We start from the raw sequence: 25895 nt of genomic DNA on the forward strand, positions 1-25895 counted from the left end.
AAGTGATCAGTACATTATATGGTTATCTGCTGCTGTTGTAGTGAAAAGAATGATGGACCAGTCCATCACTTCAAGACAGAAATGTGATACTAATCTGCCAACATCTACCACCACTTATCATAGAGAATATAATCTACTAATGGGTACTTTGAAGGTCATAATTGCTTTCTATTCATTGCACTTTTTTCTTAGCTCATTCTGCATTTTCATTTCTTCAATGAGGTAATCCATGCACCCCCCCCCCCCCATGTATGCATTACAATACGATTAAGATTGAATGCTCTAGGGCTGGTCTCCATACTAGATGGAGGGATTAAATGTCTTCCGATGTCTCAACATCTCTCACGCATTTATTTGACAAACTGGATGAATCTGCATCCGCCGAGCAATGGTAGGACCTTGATTATCCGGATTCTCTGTTATCCGGGCGTCGACTAGCAGACAATTTTATGTTTTCGAGATGCATGCCAGTCCCAGTGTGGCTGGATAATCAAGGTCCTACTGTATGTAGCTGATATGAGAGGCAATCTCAATGACCTTTCAAAGAAATCCTTCTGCATCATGTAAAATGTCCATACATAATTTTGAGATCATTTAGAGGAAAAATATGTAGGACATCCCTTGATAAAAACAATGCTCATGATAATGTGAATGATTCATACTACTGAAAAAAATGACAAATAAAAAACACAAATATAACAAATCCGAACTCACAACACATACACAGACATTTGCGCCCTAATCTGCATGCACCTTTTGTAAAGTGAAGACGTACATGTACTGACCATCATACTGCACGTTCTGAACAAAAGTTTTACCAGCTTCAAGTTGTCATGGCAACCCCATCATGTCAAGCAGAGCATTGATCTTCACATCCAGCCATGGAGTGTGGCCTTTTCGAAAACCTCTGACCCATGAGGGCGGCAGACTCTTGAAGCCAAAGTGGCAGCCCAGTACAGCTCCTGCTACGCATGCGTTGTGTGTGCTGTCTGCACCCTGCATCACAATCTGTGTCAGTATCGTCCTAGGTACAAAGAGCATTATTGGTGAAAAAAAAAAAAAAAAAACGTATATATGTGTGTGTGTATATATATATATATATATATATATGCATATGTCAATGTGACATCAAATTTTCGGCATATGGGGTCAAGCGTATCATCAACATCAAATATCCTACATTCCGTAAGATGGCCAACTCTCAGTCAAAAAGTGAAACGCTGCCACTTGGAATTGTGGGAATTTGAAGGAGTGCACCAACTAGCGTTTAGCGGGTTAAGTTTCCAGGTGAGCTGTACTTTTCTGATATGTTTGTGTGAGGCCAAGGCATAATCATACATAATAGCTGTGAAACTTTTGGAATTGTATTTTGAAAAGAAAAAAACAAACAAACAATTTCAATCACAACTTCATGATTTTGAAGTACTCTCACAAACTAGTAATACCACACCTACTAGTAGTGATCAAATAAATAACATTAAATCACTTTAAATCCCTCAGCAGGGTCTCATGCAATGTCACAGTCAGAAAAAAAAAAATATGTAGAATAGAGAGGAGTGAGCAATGCTTCATCATGTCAGACAATTTCCAACCCATTAGTCACTGAAATGCCCAAAACTGCCTGTCTGTTTTTGTTGTTGTTGTTGTTGTTGTATTTTTTTATAGTTAAATTTTTACTACTTTTTTTTGTTTTCATACTGATAAGAATACAGAATAAGAAATATGAAAGAGGTCAAAGGCCAGCAAAAGCATGTAAGAATAACTTCTGTGACACACCATTCTCTTGGTAGAGTCTTAATAGGCTTTCAAATAAACATATAAACACACAAAGTGAGTTTTTTTTTTACATCATTTAGAAAGCTGTTAAAATGAGAGCAATATTGCTGTATCTTCCAGGGAACCATGGGGCCATAATGTACAGAATCTTCAGTTGCTACAATGTTAATGAGGCCATTGTCCTTTAGACAAACACAATATTAAAAAAAAAAAATCAGGCATAACAAACCCCATGAAACTTTGCTTCCAGGGTCGCAATAAAAGGCATGTAAATACAAATCACGCTTTGAATTCCTTCTTTGCTTTGCACTTGAAGAAAGCCCTAAGGCCGCATAAACAGAACTTTTTTTTTTCCAAGCTCCTCTGCCTCTAACACCACCCACCTTGACTCTTCACATGTCATTGCAAGCTATCATTATCCCCATCCCTCCTGACTGACAAGCTGAGCTACACGTCTTAAGGGATACTCTCAAAATGACAATAATAGGATGATTTTGAAAACTAATGGCAAGCAACTTCAAGTCGGTGGTTTCCTTATTACAAGCTTGAAATAAAAAACAATTAGGCGTTACAAGCAGAATGAGAGCAAGCCATAAAAACAAATATTGTGCATCTGATTTTTTTAATGGAGAAAATCGGTACAAAGATAACGACTGAAATGATAGCAAATAGTCACTTGAAGTATTCATAATATGGTAATATGGAGAAAAGCTGTAGATACAAAAATATATCAGACAAAATACTAGTACATGAGGGACATTGAAGGACAAAATGCATACAATATTGGCATTCTCTTCATATCAGTTCACAAGAGCAAATATTCCTTCACAATCACTCAGCGAGAATACAGCTTAAAACACAAAAACATACAAAGTATGTATACAGACAGTGCTTCTAATAATGATAACCCCTGGATCTGTTCAAAGCAGGCTTATTAAACACTGGGCTTTTCTATTTTGAACACTACTGAGATAAGAAATGTTTGGGGTTTTTAAGCACTCTTATCCCATTGAAGTCAAGTCCTGAGTATACTCGGGCAGGTGTCTATGGGAAATGCATGTTATAGCAAAATCACTCCGTCCTCAATGGGTAAAGTATGACTTTAAGAAACAGAAGCAAATGAAATGGCATCTCGCTAGTCTTGCTGGAACAACATGGTTTATTTCAAGTCATTACTACTGTTACTAGAACATGTACAAGAAATATTACAACATATTAATCCACCTGGGGCTGCAACATGTCTTTTCAGCAAAAGAAACAAAGTCTCTAAAAGTGCACTATAAACAATGTGGATTATATCTCTGTGCTCCTCTTTAAATGCATTTTCATTAATCCTTCATGTTGCCCTCGGGCAAAGATGTACGCAAATGCTTTAATGGGATCTTTCAGAAATACACATGTTAAGAAGAGATGGACATTTTGAGCAGAATATCACATGGGAAGATGTGTTTATAACTCCACATGGATAAACCTAGTTTCCAGTTGCCCCAGGAGCAAAGATTAACATTGATGATGTAAAAGAATAAATTGGAATGGATAAAGAGAAGGGTTATTTATTAGATGCCCCAAACTCTAATGAGAATGAAACAACAGCATTTTGTTGTGACAATAAGTGAACATGATCACGAAAATACCCTTTTCCATCTGTGGTACTTGAAGAGCATGTACATGCAAAACTACTCCAAGATATGATGTGGACATTATATGGATACAAAAAGCATAAAAATGCGTAAATTATGCACATATAAAGCAAGGTCGTTTGCATTCCAAGTAGTCACACAGGTAACATCCAACACAGCTTCAATTGTCACACATGGGCCACACCACCCACATCGCCAATGGTCGCAAAGACAGAGCCCCATCAATTATACTGTTCACAGGCACACACTGACCACCTCAATCCCATCTTCAGTGGTCACATGGAAAACAGCCTTCATGGTCAATCTAAACCACACTCATTATGCCCGCATGGTCATACTGGTAAGCTACTTGTACACTCATTACACCTTCAGCGGTCACACTAAACCCGTTGAGGACTAGTCTTGAGTATACTTGGGCAGGTGTCCATGGGAAATGCATGTTGCAGCAAAATCAGTCTGTCCTCAATGGGTTAAGCCACATGCATCTCATCTACGTGATAACACATATGCCACACTTGATATTACACTTTTTATACCGTATGTCCCAAAAAAAATTACAATGGGACCCTCCGCAATGATAACTTTAAAAGTAATGAATCAATTAAAATACAATTTCAGGGTATGAAACTATAACTCATTGCCCACATTTTACAGAAAATCCCATTCAATTTGCTGCAGTGGTCAAAGAGAAATGAGGAATTTTGTAGAGTATGTCAGGAATCTCTTCCCACCTAGTTCTGGCTATTGTTTTCACACATTAATATGCAGCTCCAAGAGCATCTGAGTGCTGAACTTCAAAGAATCAGACTCACGGTATGCTTTACAACAATCCACATTTCTCTGTGACCGCTTAACCAAATTGAATAGGGTTTTCTGCAAAATAGAGCCAAGATGTTATGTTTTAAGACCCTGAAGTAGCATTTAGACAGTCTAATCATATTGGGAGTTATCAATGTGAAAATCTGATTGCATTCTTTTTTTTTTTTGAGGCGGGGCGGGCATACTGTAGTGATCATACATAAGCCACACTCACTACACCTTTGTGATCATTTATAAACCACACTCATTGCATCTACAGCCCCGTTTTAACAGAGCCTTTTGAACCACAGTTACCATGACAATGTCCAGACAATCTTTTTTTCTCCCCCTGTCTGTTAAAATGCTCTATGAAAAATGTTGCACGGATGTTGTCACAGTGTGAAAAACTTTTACCAAATTCTAACCTAGCAAGCTAGGGTAATTACCCCAACATTACTCTGACATTACTGCAACAACATCCTGACGATCCCTCTGTTTAGATGCTCTCGTAGTAACATTCCGCTAAAACACTCAACAAGCACGCACAATATCAAGACAGTATGACACACCATGGACCAATCACATACATGGATTGTAACCACATCTCTTTTAAAGAGACATATTCCCACCACAGACAAATCGAGCAAATAATTGAGACTAATGATTGCACCTATGAATTTAAGAACAAAATGAGGAACACATGATATATCTCAAGAACTTGTTGGATGACAGCAAAGTTCATCCTTTGGGGATGAAGGCCTTCTACAGAAGCCAACTGACATCTACTCTCAGCAATGAAGGCCTTCTATGGAAGCTGATTTTTCTTCCTCCTTTACAAGCTTGCATCATACTGTTTTAAATGATCCATACATTGCAACGGCAAGGTGAACAAGAACTCTGTCTCATCTGCATCTGCATCAAATGGTGTGGCCTACCAGGTGATGTGATATCACAGTGAACTTTGGTAGCTTTCTGATTCTGTATGTAACTACGACCTTAAAAGGAACTGTGCAATGCAAATGCATGTTGACTTTTGTTGATTCATAATATCCTCAACATCACTCATCACTCTAAATATGTGCCATATGTTTTATAATAATTTTTCTCTATTTTTCTTCAGATAACTTGGATACACCTGTAAAAACCCTTCCAAACCAAGACTCTGCCATTGACATTGTTGGTCTACCATTGCTTAACTTAAATATGATTAACAAAAGACATTGGAATGTGCCTTTCACTAGCTTGCTTGAGTCCATGTTTCTAATATGATCAACAAAAGCCACATCTTTGATGATTAAGACACTATGAATCAATACATGTCAACATGCATTTGCATCACACAGTGCCTTTAACTTTTTATGTGCCACGTTTGCACGCTCTACTCAGTCGATGGTGTGCCAACTTCGCATATTCTGCTCAAATGCACAAAACCGCCCAAATCGATCGTTAAATCACAAAATGCCACAGTACAATGAAAGCTTTTCTAGCGATTCATTTCCTCTCGCACATAGCTTGCATTTTATGTGGTGAATGACCAGCAAGTGGTGTTTCCTAATGGATTCTGCATTTAAATTCTAGGTTTCTGTCACTGTTTTGTGTGCCGAAGTCATGCCTTTACAATAATGTATCTCTTAGTCATTTGAAATAAAAACAATCATAGATTTATCACAAAGTTTACATCAAAGTGAAGCTTGGCATTTTCTCTACAACACTGTTAACTACATGTCCAGCTTAACAGAAATCTATAAAAGTTACAAATATTTGAAAAACAGAATGTTTTCCCAAAGCATGACAATGTTGCTGTCTCAGAATAATGTGGCACACAGGGGGTTTAAACCATGGCACATACAGAGTTAATACCATTGGCCTATCTCTGGGGGCAACATCCTCACAGTAGGTCCACTCTGCTGAATACAAGTTCTTGGGAACCTCCAACACTTGTATACTTGTGCATGATTACATTTCTTCATGATGAACATTGACTGATTGATTGCTGAATGCCTAACATAATCTTAATTTGAATATAATATGACTGCTGCAACCTGAAGATATTTCTGCACATGTATCGAAACGGGTGTCGGGACCTACCTGAAATCTTTCTTTCTGGATGCCCTCAGTGCAGCAAGGCATGCAGCGACAGGTCTGAAGGTGTGACTTGGTTTCTCAGGGTGCAGAGATGACAAACTGCATGAGAAGGAAACAGATCAGGGCAAGAATACTGTAAAACCAAAAAATTTTGCGTAAATGAGAATGCTGCAAATTTCGCGAGGAGGAAAGATTCATTACGGAAAATGCACACGAAAGTTTTCGACACAATTCATTGATGTCAGGGGCAATTTGCAAAAGTTTTGTACTGCGAAAAAGACTGGTGGCTCCAATTTGCTAAAGTTTCACGCTCCACATGTGTCTAGTTTACAGCATGTACATGTATGTGTTTCAAGGCTAACATGGGATTAAAGGAGACATACATGTAGGAGCCTATCAGCACACGCAAACAACAGACAAGTCTTTGGGACAACATTGACACATAATAACAATGCACTTTATACTGGTGTTTCTAAGCGCACTGGTGCTATTCATACAAAAAGACTAGAAAACACAATAACATTAGGATAATGCAAAACTAAAATTACAGCCACAAAAGAAGGGGAAGACAAAAAAAAGACAATACATGTAATTCAGTGATACAATAATTAATGACTGACTGTGTGCACCTCCAGAAAAAAGAAAATACAACTGATTATGAGTTTTGAGAAGAATTTTAAATGATGCAATAGATGAGGCATTCTGAATATGAAGAGGGAGTTTATTTAAAAGAGTGGGGGCAATGGAGGAGAAGGCTCGGTCACCATAATGGGTTTTTGTTGTATGTGGGCCATGAAGTACTGTAATTGGAGAGCGGAAGATGAACATACCAAATGATGCACACTTATCTTCCTTCAGGGGATGGGGAGAGGAACAGCCAAAGGGAAATAACTAAAACATGAGATAACAATGAAATAAAAGTGAACAGATTCTTCCCATAGCACCGGGCCTAAGGCTTAGGGGAACGCATCAAAGAGGCTTTAATGTATAATATGCAAATTACAGAGAAGTTTTATTTCTTCTAGCCATAAGAAGGAAAATTCAGAAGAAAGAAGCAAAATTCACTAACAAAGAAGTCACAGTTTGCATGCTACTATAAATGGCATGACCAACTTAGGCAGTGCCAATGTGAACAAACCTCAACTTGAAGCTTGGTTTTAAACTAGAAATGTTGCTATGGCAACTGGTATGCCTCCGCTAAAATGTCAAAAGTTCTTCCAGCAGGTGGTCTGTAGTATGTACTGTCAATGTGAGAGGGCAGTTTTATATGACTGGTGAATAATCACTATCTGGTAATACGCAAACACCAATTTTTAAAGGCAGTACTTTCAGAAATTGTTAAGATATGGGAAAAAAGAGCAAATTTTAGCATTTTCCCTTGCTCTTTGACCCACAGTCAAAATCTTTCCTACAAAATCATTGTGCGATCATGCATGCACATTGTACATACCAAGTATAATTAAGTTTTATAAGTGTGTACATCGAGTCATTTATAAAGTATGGTGAAAATAGTGTACATTGTAATTCTAGCATTTTAATATGACCCTTGACTTCATGACTCAATAATTCCCAGAAGAATCATTGTCAGGCAATATGTAAATCTAAAAGGTTTTGCAAAAATACATGTATCTTCAGCAATTTGGGAGATTTGGAGAAAAAGGTTAAATTTTAGCATTTTCACTTGACCTTTGACATGTGATCTTTGACCCAAAACTCTTTTGGAGAAGCCATATCTGGTGATACATGTATCTACTAAACTTAATGAAAATACTATGTACATTCAGGCATCTAGGCGAAATGGGGGGAAAACAGTGACATTTTAGAATTTGACCTTGACCTATAACCTTTGGCCATGAATGTGTGTGACCTTGAGCAAATAGGCGCAGCTTTGTCCACTCATACATAAATACAGTTTTATTTGAGTGCAAATGGACCTGAAGTTATGCCATTCTTAACCCGTTGAGGATGAGTCCCGAGTATACTCGGCAGGTGTCTATGGGAAATGCGTGTTGTAGCAAAATCAGTCCGTCCTCAACGGGTTAAAATCGTCTATGAAAGGAAGGATGGACTGCTTGATAGTTAACAAGAAAACACAATAATGCCTCAGGCGACACTTTGTGGCAGAGACACAAAAAAAGGAAAGAAACAGACAAATCTTGCTTAAAAGTCCAGATGTCACTAGAAGGAGTTTGGTCAGGCTGTCCTACATCCATTCATGGGTCATGTACAATTGTACTAGGTCTGCAATTCATCTCTTAATCAATCACTTTATTGTTTCAAGACATCTATGAGAAAATGGGTACTCTACCACAATTCAATCTCTGTCAAGAGGTTTCTGGTGGTTGTACGCCTTTGTTTTTTCTGTTATACTTTTCATTCATTCGACACTTTGTGTGACAGACCGAAGTGTTGTTTTGTACACTGACTATGCTTCAGTATAAAAGACAGGAAATTAAAGCACTCTACATGTACACAGATTGGTATTGTGCATCATATTACACTCACATACAATGTAACTGCAGGTCAATAACACTATGGAGACAAATAAAAAATATAATAGCTTTTGAACATATTTCAACTTTAAAAATATATTTCAATACCTCATTGAAGGTGGTAGACATCTCTCAAACAATACATACAAAATAGAATATACAAGGGAAATCTGTTCAGTTGATTTTAAACAAATTGCCATTGGCATATTTTGGAGAGATACTGGTTGAATCTCAACAAACATCATTTGAGGGCTGAGGTTTTCCTTTGATGTGTACATGTTGTATACTTCATTTTACGTCTAGAGTTCTTGGGACTGTTAAGTACCAAGGAATTACAAAGAAAGAATAGACAGTCATTGCACTAGACTTTAGAATTGACTGCAGGGTGCACCCTTTCAATGATAGAAAATATACATTAATGATAAGAGACAGACACCTTGAGGCAATTTATCCGACAAAACCAGAAAATTTGTTTTCAAAATACATGCCCGCAGTAAAACAAGATCAAAAGAAGTATAAGGAAAATACACTTTGACTCGAAGCACCTGCAAAATAAGATTCTTGGCAAGTGTTCTGTTTATCAAATGTCTTTTTGAAATTTACATCAGTCCTGACAAAACAAATTTTCACAAAAACACTTTTTCAATATATGCAAGAAGGTACAAGGCTCTTGATATTTCATCCAAATCACTTCTTGGTAGAGAAGATTAGGTGCAGTAAATTTTTGTCACAAGGAAGATGACAAGCATAATATTAAAAAAGAAATAAAGAAGTGGCAAAACAGTGACTCAATATTACAAATTGATGGTTGAAAACACACACACACATATACATACAATCACCATCGATGAATAGACAAGAGCTAGTGCCTCACACTTTGTTGAGAATCACTTTTTTTTTGATTAAATGTCAGATAATCAATAAGTGATATCCTGTCCAAATCCTAGTTGTCTCACCCCAAAAATGAAGCCACCATGGCACATCAAAGGAAAGGTAATCCCATCTATCATTGTGCTTTGACTGCCATGGTTTCTTTTTTGCTCTCCTAAACACTTTGACATTTTGGAGATATGAGGTTTTGTAGCCCTATACGCATGTATATGTATGTCTGTATGTATTGATCACACAGCATAATCATCACCATTTCCATTAGCAGCAGCAATCTGTAGACACACATGCATAGCGGTCAAGATCCTGTGACACTGACAGAAACTATGCCTGTACCTTTGAATACTGGATGTTGAGCAATAGTCATTAAACATCTGCCGGTGCTCTTCATGAATGAGAAGTTTTCTCCCCGTCTCCGTTGCCATAGCGATAATCCGCTCCAAATTCTCAGCATCTGACAGGCTGTGATTGTTTTGGAGAATGAGGGCAACCAGCGTTGATACCAACAAACAGCTGGCTTGGCACCTACGGACAAGAGAAACCATGCAGAAAACAAGCTCATAAAAGCATTTTGCGAGGTACGAACATCCCAGTGCAAAGATTCATTTCCTGACCGTCTCCATTGATGTCAGGGCTGACACATTGGGATAACGACAGAGCACTGTCGTCATGCAAATTAATTTCCAACAAAGAACATTAGCACATGACATCCTGCATCACAATCTTTTGACAGATTTTCTTGGAAAGGAAGCTGCAATCAAGCATTACAAATCCCGTAACTGACTGTAATTGTTGTTGCTCTCCATAAACATTTACTTTGATAATGTTTGTGGTTCAGAGGAGCACAGCTGAAGTCACTGAATTGATGGAGCACATCAGAGTGTTTAATTTTGTCTCTTTGGAGTAAAAAAAAAAAATCAATTCAGTCAAGGTGTCAACAGAATAGGGATATATGTTTGACGTTATGTTTGACATGATATTATGTGTTGGTGGTAACTGTAGAAGAATCACCACCAAAAAAAACTAGAATTATCACTGAAGGTGATTAATACCCCCGCCCCTAGTGTCGCTTTATAGTATGTGATGTCATGAGGGCAATGACATTGATACCAAGTTTGTGCACTTGTCGAATTGGAAACAGAATAATTTTAGTTTACTGTACAATTACAGAGTTGACACTGAGTTCCACAAGGTTTGGGTAAAAAGTGTGGTTACCATGGCAATGCATTGTCTGATACAAACACAAGGGACATTTTGCATAACTACACTTAAAGACCATCATACACACCAAATTTGACCTTCATAGCTTGAATGGTTTAGTTTGATACAAAAATGAGTGGTTACCATCATGATGGCAACACATTTTCCTTAAACTAACACATCGGTGTCTTGCAAAACTACACTTCTAGATCATGATACATACTAAATTTGACTTTAATTGCTTGAATGATGGAGAAGTTATTCGATCTGCAAGGTTTGGGTAAAATTGTGGTTACCATGGCAATGGCTTGTGTGACAAACACAAAAATTATGTGCTCCACATCTATACCTCAGGGCCATAATGCCTACCAAATCTGGTTTCAATTGCTTGAAAACTGTAGAAGAAGTTCACTCCACAGGATTAAAAAAAAACCAACATGCTGTTACCATGGCAACGCATTGTCCGATACAAATACAAAGGACATTTTGCAAAACTACACTTAAAGAGGATCATACACATCAAATTTCACCTTCACAGCTTGAATGGTTTATTTTGATACAAAAATGAGTGGTTACCATGGCAATGCATTGTCTGATACAAACACAAGGGACATTTTGCATAACTACACTTAAAGACCATCATACACACCAAATCTGACCTTCATAGCTTGAATGGTTTATTTTGATACAAAAATGAGTGGTTACCATGGCAACACATTTTTCTCATATTAACACATTGGTGTCTTGCATAACTACACCTCCCAATCATCATACATACTAAATTTGACCTTAATTGCTTGAACGATGTGGAAGTTATTCAATCCACAAGGTTTTGGTAAAATTATGGTTACCATGGCAACGCTTTGTCCGACAAACACAAAAATCATGTGTTCCACATCTACGTCTCAAGGCCATAATGCCTACCAAATTTCATTTCAATTGCTTCAAAACTGTGGAAGTTGTTCACTCCACAACATTTCGAAGAAAACATGCGGTTACCATGGCAACGCTTTGTCAAGTACAAACACAAAGAGTGTCTTGCATAACTACACCTACAGATCATCATAGATACCAATTTTGAAATTGATTGCTTAAATACTACGGAAGTTATTCAATCCACAAGCTTTTGGTAAAATTATGGTTACCATGGCAACGCATTGTCCGACAACCACAAAAAACATGTCTTGCACATCTATATCTCAATATCATCATTTACCCTAAGTTTCATTTAAATTGCTTCAAAACTGCAGGAGGATTTCGCGACGCAAAATTTTGCAACAGACCGACCGCCCGACCGCCCGCCCGACCGCCCGCCCGACCGCCCGCCTGACCAACATCACAGTGATTCCTATATACCCCCTTCACACTACATGTGGCGGGGGTATAAAAAAAAATAAAGTCATATATGATCAGTTGGCCACTTGGGCCCTATAAAATAAACCAATTTGTATCAAGCCTAACTTATATAAGAATTTCAAAGAAATGCATGCCCTTTGACACACTACAGACCTGAATTCCCGGGCCGGAGATGTTTGTTATATCAAAGATTTCTTGATTAAAAAAATGAAATGATGTTCATTTTTGTAGAGGTTTGTCATTCCACAGCACACAAATTCTCTATACCTAGATATTAGTTGATAAAGAAATGATTTAGGGTTTGTCTTAATCCACACATTTGTGACGTTATTCTGAATGTTCGTTTTCAGGAGGTTCATTAATCCGAAAATGAAATGAGGTCCATTATTCCGACAGTAGATTTATCTGAAAATGAAAAAGGCTTGTTATTCCAAAGGTTGTTCAATCCAAAATGATAAGAAGGTGACTGCGTATTAATGAACAGTCTTCAGAATTATAAACCTTATTTTGTGTTTGGATTAACAAACTTTTGTAATGATAAACCTTTTCTCACTTTTGTAATAAAGAATCTTATTCTATATTTGGATTAATGAACCTTTGGAATACCAAACCTTTGAAATAATGAACTGTGACTGAAATTCCACATCAAACTAAATTACATAAAGGCAAACTGAGAGGAAGGCATGGTATTGGATTGAATGAACTATTTTTTTACAAAATTATAATGACATATGCATTCAAATATATTTCATATATGTGACCGTGCACCTCAAAACGAACATAAAGTCGCACACACTGATTTTGCGTGAGGACTGAAAATAAGTGAAATGGGTCAACCTAGCCGAACTTGACTTTTTCATATTTTCTGAAAGAGCGGGTCTTCTTTTACATTATGCTAAAATTTGGTATCATAAAACGGGCAGGAAAGTGTGTTTTTTTAGCAGTTTATTTCGAACATTTTTGGCAGAATAGTGTGATTAGGTGCGTCTTACGAATCCCCTTTTCATTTCTGAAAAACCTTGTCCACACTCTTCACTTTCAACTCTAATAACTTTTGAAAGGATAGTGCTACTGCTTTCAAAGCTGGCATTAATTATGGACAGAATGTGTTAATGAGGCATGCTAAATTTCAGTTTAATCTGATAATCCCTTCATTGTTGTTACTCTGGTGGTTTACTTCCTGTTTTTTGTCCCATTCATCGCACAGCCAGCACGGTTTGGTAAAGATTAAGCGCTTGAATAGACACTGTACTTCAGAGCCTCTTTTCTCAGTTCACACTTTTCCTGAGTTTGTGCTTTCTTTCCAATATTTAGATGGGTTTGGAGAGTCCATTTGATCTGAGTTATACATCATTTTAAAGCTTAAAGTCTGCTCTTTCAGAATATGGTCTTAACTAAAAATTCATATCTGGCGACTTTTTGTTTGTTTTGAGGTGCACTGTCACATATGATCCCACTCCACATTCAAGCTCATTTTCATGCAGAAAGAATGAATTCAAGTAGACATAAATGTTTCCATCTCAGTTTTTTTTTTTCCAAAATTAAATAGAGAAATGAGAAAGATGTGACACTTTCAGGTGTGAAATATTTTAATTCAAATCTACAACCAGAGAATCACTCTGAGAGCACAAACCTCCACCGAACAGCTCATTTCCACCACTGATCTTGTTCATCCATAGAGATCAGTGATTTTTCCACCCATATGTATGCATGCTGAAAGTCACCCAATTTCCCAGCCTTTTGTTACATCATCAACTTCCAGCTTGAACTCTCAAGTTCATTGACCCTTCCTGTCAAAATATCAAAAATCCTCCAGAATATCCACCAAAATTCCTGGATCACTACCAAAATTTAATTATCTGTTACTTGTGTCTTTCTCAATCGTTCCTGTAAGTTTTATCTAAATCTGTTCGAACCTTCTTGAGTTATTTTGCACACAGACAAACCTTCAACCAAACAAACAAACGGCACTGAAAAAAAAAAACTCCTCCCTTGGCGGAGGTAATAAAAGAAGAACTCCACTCCGCATTTAACTTGTCTTTCATACAAACAGAGTGAATCCAAGTGAGCATAAATGTTTCAAGCATAATTTATCCAAATTAAATATAAAGTAATAAAGATGTGACATTTTAAAGTTTTAAATATCTTAACAAAACACTGATGCCAATCAAAAGTTCAAAACCATCTCTGACACATAGAGTTGCATGTACATGAGGGCATGGTGTCTTTGCCTTGCTTCTCTGCCATTGGTTTATAGCACACAAAGTCATTTTGAAAACTTTTCTTTTGATACACTGTAACAACTATAATGTCCCCAAATAAACATGCCTAGCTTTCACACATACCAAGAGTGCTTAATTTGAAACATGATTGTACTGATGTACCACTAGAAGCAAGTTTCAAATTAAGCATCCTTGCCGTGTGAATGCAAATTGCGGAGGGTCATTTAAATCGTAATTATAATCATGTTTCAAATGGCGGTCCGCAGACGTTTTCCAATCACGATTCGCCAGAATTAAGCATTGAAATGACCATGTGAACGTAATTCAACTCCAGTCGTGTGTATTTTTTTTTGGGGGGGTGGAGCTAGATTACGGTGACCTTAAAACCACTTCCGCAGAAAGACTGTGCTCCTCAGATGCTTGCACTGCAGTCAAAGCACATGCTACTTCCAGCTCAAGAGTGATTGACAGGAGATTGGAAAGAAGCCAACCTCCCCTCTTCGCTCTAAAATCCAAAACCGCAGAATCCATGAAGCCTTCCTCAGTTGTGTGAACAAACAATGATTTGAACTGTAATTGCAATCGTGTTTGTAATTCAGCATTCAAATTAAAGGACTCTCGGTTTGTGCAAAAGCATAAGGAGAGATTGCTGATGAATCTAATGCCAGTGAGCATAATTTCCTCATGTTTAATTCATTTTTGTCTTTTCTTTTTTCAAAGGGGATTTAGTAGAGATTGGCTATCAGTCTTTTGTGGAAATGCCATCCTAAGCTCCTCATTTGCTGCGCATGTGTGACATTGATTCACCGAATGCAAAGTTTGACAATGCTATTTATACCTTGTAGTCTTATTTGGAATTGATTTGAGTGGAGTTAATGGAACTTTCACAGAACGCATTTTGGTTTCATTGCATTAGCAGAGGAGAACTTTATTATGGGGGTGGAGTATCCTCTTCGAGCTCGATATAAGCCTTGACACAAGCCAGCTCACAGCCATTGCTGATCTTTCTATAATAAAAAAAACACTTGGTAGAATAACTGTAAAATGAGGAATGTTCGTGTGCATCTTAATTTCACAAATTTCGCAAGAGCCAAGATTCGTGAAATTAAAATGCACATGAAAGTTCTTGTCTACACTATACGTATTGAATGTTACACACAACTCTTGAAAATTTCATGTCGCGAAAAGGCCGTCGGCTCCAATTCACGAAACTTTCATGCCTGTCATATTTCTTCTATAGGTGAAAAGTTTGAAAGTCTATTTAATTCTGTACATTCCAAGACTGACATTTCATGAAATTAGAGTACTTTTCATCACTCATTATGCACTGATCATTCCGAATGGCTCAAAGTTCATTTCATCTTGGCAGTCACACAATAGATCAAGTTTCTTTGTAAATCAACTCAGTTTTAAACAAAGTAAGGCAGTTCAGACAGAACATCAAATATCTTGAACATCAATGTGTTTGTTCTGTTATGGCATTCAACAGTAACAAGTCTCCACGGATAGCAGTTGCCAACACTTTTTGGTACTCATTTATTGCAATGAATTATACAAATTACGCTGAAGAGATTCACCTGTTAGAACGACATGTACGCGGCTGTCACCTGGCAAAACTATGTATCTCGTTTGACGCGATTTCGAGATATTCACGTTTAAAGTTTAAACGCCTGCCATTTTACATAGAGTGATTTACATAACTTGGAATTGTATTCTATAACAAAAAGGAAATTTTTATGTTTTATCTAACTCAAAATACATGCTCATTGCCACATATTTAGAGAAATTTTAGAGTTTTTTAAAAGATACGTAGTTCTGCCTGATCATGAGAATCCCATAGATTGTGTACACATACGACACACGCGTACAGATCGGAACTTGAGATATGTAGTTCTGCCAGCCGCTCAAGCTGCCTCAATGAAGGAGTACGATCAGGCAAAACTACGTCACTATAGCAGTTACCTGCTATGAATCTCAAGTTATGTAGTTCTGCCAGCTCAATGATGTCATTTTTACCCAAAAAACTTTTTATTTGAGAATTTTATTTTAAAAATTACAAAGAGTTATAACATCATATTTTAACATGTTACACAAGATGTTATGAAAAACTCAATAAACCAAGATACCTGTAGATGTTATCAATACCAAGATGCTGGGGGCGTTTGACTCAACGAACTTGCTCTTAGCTCCATAAAAATTAGTAAGTGCAATTGTATTTACTAATTTGTAAGAATACAGAGCTTTTCAAAGTGCTGTGAAGTAGGCATGAGTGCAAAATGTACTTCAGCAGTATGTGGAAACTCCCACTTGTGAATAGTACATATCAAGGTTTAGGAGCTCCCATCTTACGCATTTTCTTTTCTGGGAAGCCAAGGAGTACCCGGTAGTGATGAAATGCACTTACATACATCAACCAAGAGAGGGCTGCACGCTTTGTGCCACATGACTATTTTCACACCAAGTGAGTATAAAGCATTATATTGTATAATTACATGATCAGGCACATACATCTCTTCTTCATTAATTTCAAACTAATGACAAAAACAAACCATACTCTGAGGTGTTGTCCCTGAAATGGGTTACAAAACTTACAGATTGAAATGCACTCTAATATGTTGTGTTTTCCACATTAAGTGGAACAACACCTCAGTTCACAATGTCGATGTGGGCTCACTATAGCTCTTTTACAAACTACACTTCTTAAAGTCGGACGATCGTCACCCCTAATGGTGCGTTATTTCGTAATCTCCCGAATGACCGAAGTTTGTGCACGCAATTGCGCAATGCCAGACTCGGTGCTATATCCATAAACGTGTGGGACAATGCTGCCACTGAGACAGTATGTGTGTGTGCGTGTGTGTGAACGCATCATACACAAAAACATTGTGACCGCGAGCTGCGGTGATGGGAGGAGAGAGGCCAGAAGACGCGTGGCTCTTTTGACCTCTCTTCATGCGCATGCGCACTGAGAGTGTGCGTCCATTCGGAAGCTCTCGCGGCTCGGGCAGCCATTTTGGGACAGGAGATTTGTAGTCTAAAGTGTTGTTTGCTGACCCATTGAGCCAGCGCTATTCTCATTCGGTGTCACTACATTTGGTACAAAATGGGGGAAGGCAGCATGTTGCGTTCGTCTCCGTGCCGCACAAACCACTTGCCACGATTGTAAGGCTTTAAGTTCAGTTTAATGTATATGTTGTAGGGTGAACATTTTTTACAAAATACAGAATTGTGAAAGCAAAAATCAAAATTAGATTTACAGTTAAAGGAGAAGAGCAAAAACAATAATATGGTGGATTCCGTGATTACAGCAAGACTAGTAATACACTTTTGACGTTTTAATAGCGAAATCACTACATGTACATCCATTCCAAAGTTTGATGAATTTTGAATTTTTGGATTGATTCCAAGTGCTGCCCTCTCTACAGAATTATAGATGGAAACTCTACAACATCAAGATACCACATTAGCAGAATTATCTGGAGACAACATAAAAGAAATGACAAACACTTAATTTTCACTTAACCCTAACTAGGCCGGGCTATTTAGGTAGTTGATAGAGCCGGGGGGGGGGGGGGGGGGGGGCCTCCCAGGCCCCCCTCCAGATCTCGGCCGTCGACCACGCGATCGCGACGAAAATTGGCACACACATTGCCTATGATGTAATCTAATATACCATGAAGTTAATTTTTCAAAAATCATCATTTATGCTAAATTATGCTAATTTATGCATGATAATGCATAAAATCAGTCTATTTGGCATAAATCACAAAATAAAGCTCAAAACAGGCACATTTTTTGTGTAAATATTCTTTTTAGTGTCCTTAGCAAATGTAGTAAAAAAAATTGTGATATCAGAAAAAATTCTTAAGTATTTTATTGTTTTTTTGAATTTCTTATGTATTTCTTTGTTTTTTCGACTTTGTGTTTTTCATTGTTTTGTTTTGAAATTTGTCCGCGACATCGCTCCAAACAAGAAAATATGTTATTCATTGATTTTAATCAAAAAAACACCAAAATAATCATGCTTTTACGAAATTTGCCAGTAAGCACAGTTTGCATTGAAATTGTACACGAATTAACGTTTTTGAGCAATTTTGGGTCTGACATGCATGTACATATTTTTACGTAACTTCGGAACCGCGCACCCGGGCGTCGCAAATTTGGTGTTAAAAGATGCAGGAGACTCGAAAGAAAAAAGTCATGAAACGTCGCGGCGATAGCTTTTTGCGATTGCGATACATCCCGTGGAACGTCGAGGGGGGGCCTCGGAGCCCCCCCCCCCCGGCCTAGTTAGGGTTAAAATGAAAAGCACATACCTGTACATGTACTCTGGACCTAGTATTGAGATGTGTTGGGCAGGTATTAGTCTATCAAATGCCTAATGCAGGAGACAGATTGACAGCTTTTATCAAGCCTTAAAATTATGATTTCATTTATTTGGTGATAATAATTATGAATTTATAATTTATGTAGAGATTCTCTTGTTAATTTTCCGTCTTTGTATCATGATTTGCTTCACATACTGTACACAGATAAAAAATCAAATGCAAAGAATGGTATAGATTTTATCAAATTGCAGCTAACTATGAAACAAAACCAAAAAGATAAAGTGATGAAAATGTTAAGTTTCATGCTTTTCAAGAAACAATTACAATTAGATACTAGTATCAACCATATGTGAATTAAGCTATATAAAGTGATAATGTCATCACCATGCATTACATTCCTTTGATTTGCACTCAGTGCTGATGTGGGGGGGGGGGGTTGTATAGCTGCTATAGGTTACTCAAAACAAGGTTTCTGTGATATACTGTATTTGTGCACAAACCAATCATGTGGTCGCACAAATACCATCATTCAGTAAAAACATTTGAAAGTTAAAAATGCCATAACTTCACTAGTTTTTCCCCCAGTTTCGATGAAAATTTTACCTGTCTGATTTTACTCTACCTAATTAAGGTCAATGTAAGACTGAAGTGAAATTTTACTACATGTATTTCGTACATTCAGGAAATCAGCTGCATATTCACATTCACAGTGGTCAAAATTTTTGCATCCAAACAGTATCCAATAAAAACCCAAAGCACAGTGAAATATTTTGACTCTGTACCAATTTGATATGATTATACATAACCTGTTTCTTTCTTTCATATTTTATTCTTGTATCACCATCTACATGTAGGTACATGTACAGTATGTCCCAAAAAAAAATCACAATCAAATTTGTGCATTGATAACACCCAATATGATTGTACTGTCTAAAACATGCTACTTCAGGGTCTTAAAATGTAACATCTTAGCTCTATTTTGCAGAAAACTCCATTCAATTTGGTTCAGCGGTCACGGAGAAATGTGGAATGTTGTAAAGCATGTGGTGAGTCTGATTCTTCCAAGTTTAGCACTTCGACGCTTTTGTGTGTGAAAACAATCTAGACAGAACTTCCTGATGGAAGAGATTCTTGACATTTTGTTGGCAGATGATGAGCACTGTATTGCCACAGGCTGTGCTTCAATTATGTCATTTCATTTTGTTGTAACCTTGCAAAACGTTGCACAGACACGAAGAAGAGAAAGTAAAGAGCTCTTCAATAATGAAAAATGTGGTTAACTATTGACACAAGTCTTTCTCGTGGGTGAGTTGCAGTACATTAATCAAAGACAGGCCATTTTTCCTGGAAGAAAATTACCTTCTTGTGTAACATGAACGAGCACGAACTTAACCAAATACAAAAAAAAAAAACAATCACGCACTATCTCTGCTGCACCATAAGTGGGTGGAATATATGTTTTTGTACCGAATTCTCATGGTACAAAAACAAATTTAAAAACACACCACTCAGCTCTCTTTAAACAGTCATTTCATCTGCACTACATGATCCCTACAAGAGACTTTTTGCTTCATAGAGTAAACACTCCAACCAAGAATAAAGACCCATCTTCCATCTTCACAGTTGCTTGACGAGGTTTAACAATGAGCGGCATCCTGAATGTGTTACATCTTCAACTTCGGTTGATTATCTTAAATCTATCTTTGCTCACTAAACACACTGCAGGTCTTTGATTCTCCTCAAGAAAAGAAAACTTAAGTTGGTGAACAGTAAAAATATGACTAAAATTCACTTCACTCTCATCTGTTTTGTAACTTGGCGTGGGATGACCTAAGAGTATTACCACATCTATCTTCTGTTCTTTAGTATCGCAGGTTGATAATCTCCATTCATTTCATTCCATTCTGAGCAAAATATACATATATGAGAAAATGATAATTAACCCTTTGAATGCCACATTAAGTTTCTGTACATAGGTTTGTGTGTGACATTTGTGCCCATTTGACTTACTGGCACAGGAAGGGTAAAACATCACTGAAAAATTGCAATGAAATCCCACAGTCCCTCCATGAATATCATGTTCCTACAAAAATGTGATGTTCAAAACAAAGAGAATACATGTAGTTGCCACAAAATCCACAAGAAGTTGAGGTGTTTTCTGACATAAACATATCAGAACATAGAACATAGAACATAAAATTTAGTTGGAGTATTATTTCAACAAGGCAATCGCCAAATTGTGTCTCGCCCATTCGCATACAAGGAATTAATATTTTGTATAACTCACAGAAGTTAATTGACCTGCTTATGACCTTTGACCTTGTGGTGACCTTCAATACCCTAAGGGACATTTACCATCCAAGTTTGGTCACAAACGACAAAGGGATCAAATGTTATGAGCCACAATCAAAACGCGCCCTAAAAAAAATAACATTGGGCCCTAAAAGTTTGTTGACCCCTGTCTGTGACCTTTGACCTTGTGACGACCTTCACCTCCCCAAGGGACATGTTCCATCCAAGTTTGGTCACAAACGGACAAAGGGATCAAAAGTTATGAGCCATAAACGAAATGCACCCTAAAAACTTAACATTGGGCCCTAAAAGTTCGTTGACCCCAGTCTGTAACCTTTGACCTTGTGGTTACCTTCAACTTCCCAAGAGACATCTACCATCACCCAAGTTTGATTGCCATTGTAGCAACATGTGCTGAGTTACGTGTGATAAGAGTCTTGCAAGTAAACTTTAACATATGACCTCAAATGACCTTTGACCTTATCATGTGACCTCTTACGGCACCATAACATGAAGGTACCCAAAGTGCATCCATCACCCAAGTTTGATTGCTATTGTAGCAACATGTGTCGAGTTACGAGTGATAAGAGAGTCTTGCAAGTAAACTTTAACGTATGACCTCAAATGACCTTTGACCTTATCCTGTGACCTCCAACGGCACCATAACATGAAGGTACCCCCAGTGCATCTATGACCCAAGTTAGGTTGTAATCCAAGCAACTTATGTGAAGTTATTTGTCAAAAGAGAGTCTTGCAGGTAAACTTTAACATAGAAAAGAGGGTCTTGCACATACCCTTTAATATATGACCTCAAATGACCTTTGACCTCATCACATGACTTCTGACAACACCATAACATGAAGATACCCCTAGTGCTTCTATCACCCAAGTGTGGCTGCCATTGCTGTAACAGTTGCCAAGTTATGCATCATAAGAGAGTCTTGCAGGTAAACTTTAACATTTGTGACGGACGACGGACGGACGACGGACGGACGACGGACGGATGCCATTTGGATCCCTCAGTCTCGCCTTCACCTCCGGTGGGCGAGACAAAAAGTGATTTTGTGGGCCTGCATTTCCTGCCTGAGGCTAGGTATCTTTATTTTCTACCCTTAAAGGACAAGTTTACCTTCATATACATGTGGATTGAGTGAATGTAGCAATATCAGTAGAACACATCAGAGAAAGTTCGGACAATCCATTCACAAGTTATGAATTTTTAAAGTTTCTGCACACACTGTTAGATGAAAACACTACATCTCAATTAGTTTACAATGTCACACGCGTAGAACGATATAATGAAATTATGAAGAAAATTCACAAAATTTCATTTTTTGAAAAAAAGTGTACACTCCTTTGACTTGGCACTGTCATTTATCCGAAGGGTACTAGTATACTAGTATATCATTGCCCTCCCTTCTGAAAGAGGCATTTCAAGTGCTCTTTTATTATGAAAGAGAACAAATGAAAATATGCTAAATCTTCTATATATTTTCTTTACATCATTTATAAATGTGACATCACAAGTTGTATGGAAATAGTTATTTCATTCAGCAATGGCATCACTGAAACTCCAAAAATTCATAACTTTTGAATGGATTGTCCGATTTTCCCAAAACTTTCCCTTGCGTGTTCTATCAATATTGTTGCATTCTCTCAATTCACATGTACATGAGGGTGAACTTGTCCTTAAAGGTGTGTGAAAAAAAAAAATGTGTGTAAATCCGACAGTAACCTATGATAGCCAGTAGTAGGTTTAATCCTTTAAATTGACTGTAACAAGAAAAATGGCTTGATATTCAGGGATGCAAATGATTATGTTTCAGTAGCTACATGAAAACTCCTCTAAAAAGATTGACAGACGATGTTTTGACACCCATTTCTGAATGCTAGAACTCGATCTGACAGGGAAGTTTGTGGGAATGAAATGTCTTGGCATTAAGTGCTGATATTTTTTCATTGCAAAAGAGCAGGGAGGAGTGCGATGTTATATATATTTACTGGGAAAAATCAAGCTTTTGCTCCATGTACTGCTGGTAAAGTTTGTGTGGAACCTTGAATGTATACTGGCACATGGCACGCAGTAGTTGTTCACTCGAATGATCCTGCATGCTGAGCTTCACAATCAAACGTTGACATAAAGCAACTCCATTGTGATCATACAATAACATCATATATCATATCGTGCATACAGTATGTACATACTGCAGCAGTGCAAATGATATGATCCGGTGCATGGTTTATGTTTGTTTGCATGTGTACAACAAAAATTCAACAGTATTTGGATTCATCACACAAGGTTTCCCCTTGACCAATTTCTGACTTTATTTCTGTTTTGCTTCTAAGTATTCCTTTTCCTTGAACTATTTAAAAGTGCAAACATACTTTTGAGAGTGTAGCGTGTTTTACGCAATTATTGGAAGCATCATTTTGCTTGAATTCAGAGGTGGGTTTCTGTATGTGTGATGCCTGATTTGTGTGACGATGTGCACATGAAAAGGCATTTCCTGCGTTTTTGTCAGATTGTGCTAGCATTCACCATAAACTTCATTTAACTTTTGTTTCACTTCAGTTCCCTCTCTTTCAGTACCATTTCTCTCACCCTTTCCCTTTACATTTCAAAGTAAAGATGTACATCCAAATGTGTTGTATTCATTTTTGTATCAGAATTTCATCTGTTGATCTTCCATATTTTGAAGAACGTTGTGGTCCTTCTCTTTGAGCTATGTGTTTGTCTCGCAACTACTGGAGTGTTGGTGCTTTGAGCTTTGTCTGCTGAGGTGTTTGTCGAGAATGGTAACGAGGATAGCGGTTCAGAATGATCTGCAAAGGATCACCTACTGGTTTGATTAGCGAGAGTGACAGTGATTAGTGATCCTGGCGTCAAAGACAGCTTGCTATGCAAGCGTTTCCTTTTTTTCAATTTCCCTCATCGTCTGTCACTGTTTTTTCCTCCCAAGAATGATCAGAAAACACACAAAAAATACCCAAACATTGACACACGCAAGGACCATGTGCTAGCAACCATTATAAAATGGGTTCAAGAATGTAGCCAATAGGAAGCGCTGAAATGAGACACACCTCCTTCCTTTACTTCAGTACAATTGCACTGCCTGTAATCCTATGGTAGATTGCCGATCGTCTGTGCGCGCAGCGGCTCCTTTGATGAATTGCATGCATACGCGCTGTCAATCCTGTAAACAACTTCTAGTTCGGGCTGCTGGCCGGCCGGCCTGTCTTCCCTTTGTGCATAACATGTGTGGCGTACGTACGTATACTCTACCATATATACATTTTGTACAGTACAGTAGACCAAGCGTTATGGGACCGGACGCGTACATGGAGTCACTTTGAAGAGCAAATCCAACGATTTAGCAGGTTAATTCTCACGCCGTTTTCAGAGTATGTTAATTGTCTGGTAGGCCTATATGAGGTGTCTATATCAAGTCTTTAAGGTAAAGGGTGCATATTCTATGTAAAATAAGTAAGTTTTCATGCGGGAACTTAAGTGTCCGGAAACCCAACCCCCCATTATACTTATACTGTATGTGCGGGACTTCTGCGAGTGCGACGTTCGTAAATGTTTGGGACGAACATCTTCGGACGTCTTGACCCACAAAGGTACGTGAAAAACACTGAAAAATGATGTTAGTTTTCGAATTTTCGACCCATTTTATAAAACAAATGATGCACAGGATTATTTCGTGGCGTTAGTGGAGGCGTAGCTCACTCTCGGGTATTTACAATGTAGTGCAACATGCACTCGGCTTCGCCTCGTGCATGTTTCACAATTGTAAATACCCTCGAGTGCACCACGCCTACACTAACACACTCTATCCTGTGCATCATTTGTATAACATTGCATGCAGGTGTCTGGAAGTTTCATAATGACTCCATTAGAAAAAAACAACAACAAGAAAAACATTACAGATATGAGATAGCAAACAAAAATGAAACAAGTCTCAAACAATAGAACTTTGCATTTTTAAGGTTGTAAACAGCCTGGGAACAGTGACGAAATGCTGACAAGTATTATAGTCTCTAGTGAAAGTCCCTTGGCAGTATTGCAAATGACATGGTTCTATTTTTTTATTATTCTTTTTACAAAAAGTAGACCAAAATGAATTCCTACTTTTCTGCATAGTTTAAATGAGTATTAAAGCTCCAAGCTTTATAGTGATATATATATACTTGTTAATATTCGACAATCCTAAAATAACCCATTTGATTGAAATAAGAGAGTTTGGGAGGTGAAGTTCCATAGAAAAGGGAGGGAAAAAAAGAATTAAAGATTAGGGTTACTCGGGCATGTATTTCACAGTAAAAGCAGCATCTGTCCTTTAAAAAAAATTTTAAAAAATTCATGATCAAAAAAAACTGCTTACGATGTATATCTTGATATCTGTGCTGTTTTAAGCTGCCAAATTTGACAGTAGGTAGAGAAGAGATTACTATCCCAGGTAAGACAAACTTAAAAGATTTGAGTTAGTCAACCCACACGACGTATTTGGCCTGTACCAGAGATTCCTAATCTGTGACTTTCTGTGGGTTTGGAGCTGGGTGGTCACAAACAGAACCGACTCCTCTTACCTCGGATCGTAGTGGGTGGCTCTGCATATCCTCAGGGCGTTGGCCTCTACCTCCTCCAGCTTGTAGAAGTGCGGCACGCCCAAGATGGCGGTACGCACCACTGCACAGTTGTCCGCCAGATGCTCACAGGAGTCCGGGTCGTGGCAGTCATTGTTCCTGCCCCACAGACCCCTGGCAACTGCGTTGGGCTCTTGGCAAAACAGCGGGTTTGCTGTGACCTGGAATACA

General features: G+C 37.9%; 1 protein-coding gene across 1 annotated transcript in view; it reads right to left on the reverse strand.

Annotated features, from left to right (window-relative positions):
- Nucleotides 1–288: 288 nt before the first annotated feature.
- LOC139718343 (uncharacterized) overlaps nt 289–25895 on the reverse strand; it is a 32362-nt gene continuing 6755 nt past the window's right edge. Inside the window, exons 6-9 of the mRNA XM_071629821.1 lie at nt 25668–25885; nt 10016–10204; nt 6303–6398; nt 289–1024 (exon numbers count right to left, since the gene is read on the reverse strand). Coding sequence (XP_071485922.1) covers nt 832–1024; nt 6303–6398; nt 10016–10204; nt 25668–25885 — 696 coding nt within the window. The 3' untranslated portion in view covers nt 289–831. The remainder of the gene's footprint in view (nt 1025–6302; nt 6399–10015; nt 10205–25667; nt 25886–25895) is intronic.

This window comes from Diadema antillarum, unplaced genomic scaffold, assembly GCF_040938485.1.
Source record: "Diadema antillarum isolate AM-2024a unplaced genomic scaffold, OU_Dant_1.0 scf00000093, whole genome shotgun sequence".
NCBI classification, from domain to species: domain Eukaryota; kingdom Metazoa; phylum Echinodermata; class Echinoidea; order Diadematoida; family Diadematidae; genus Diadema; species Diadema antillarum.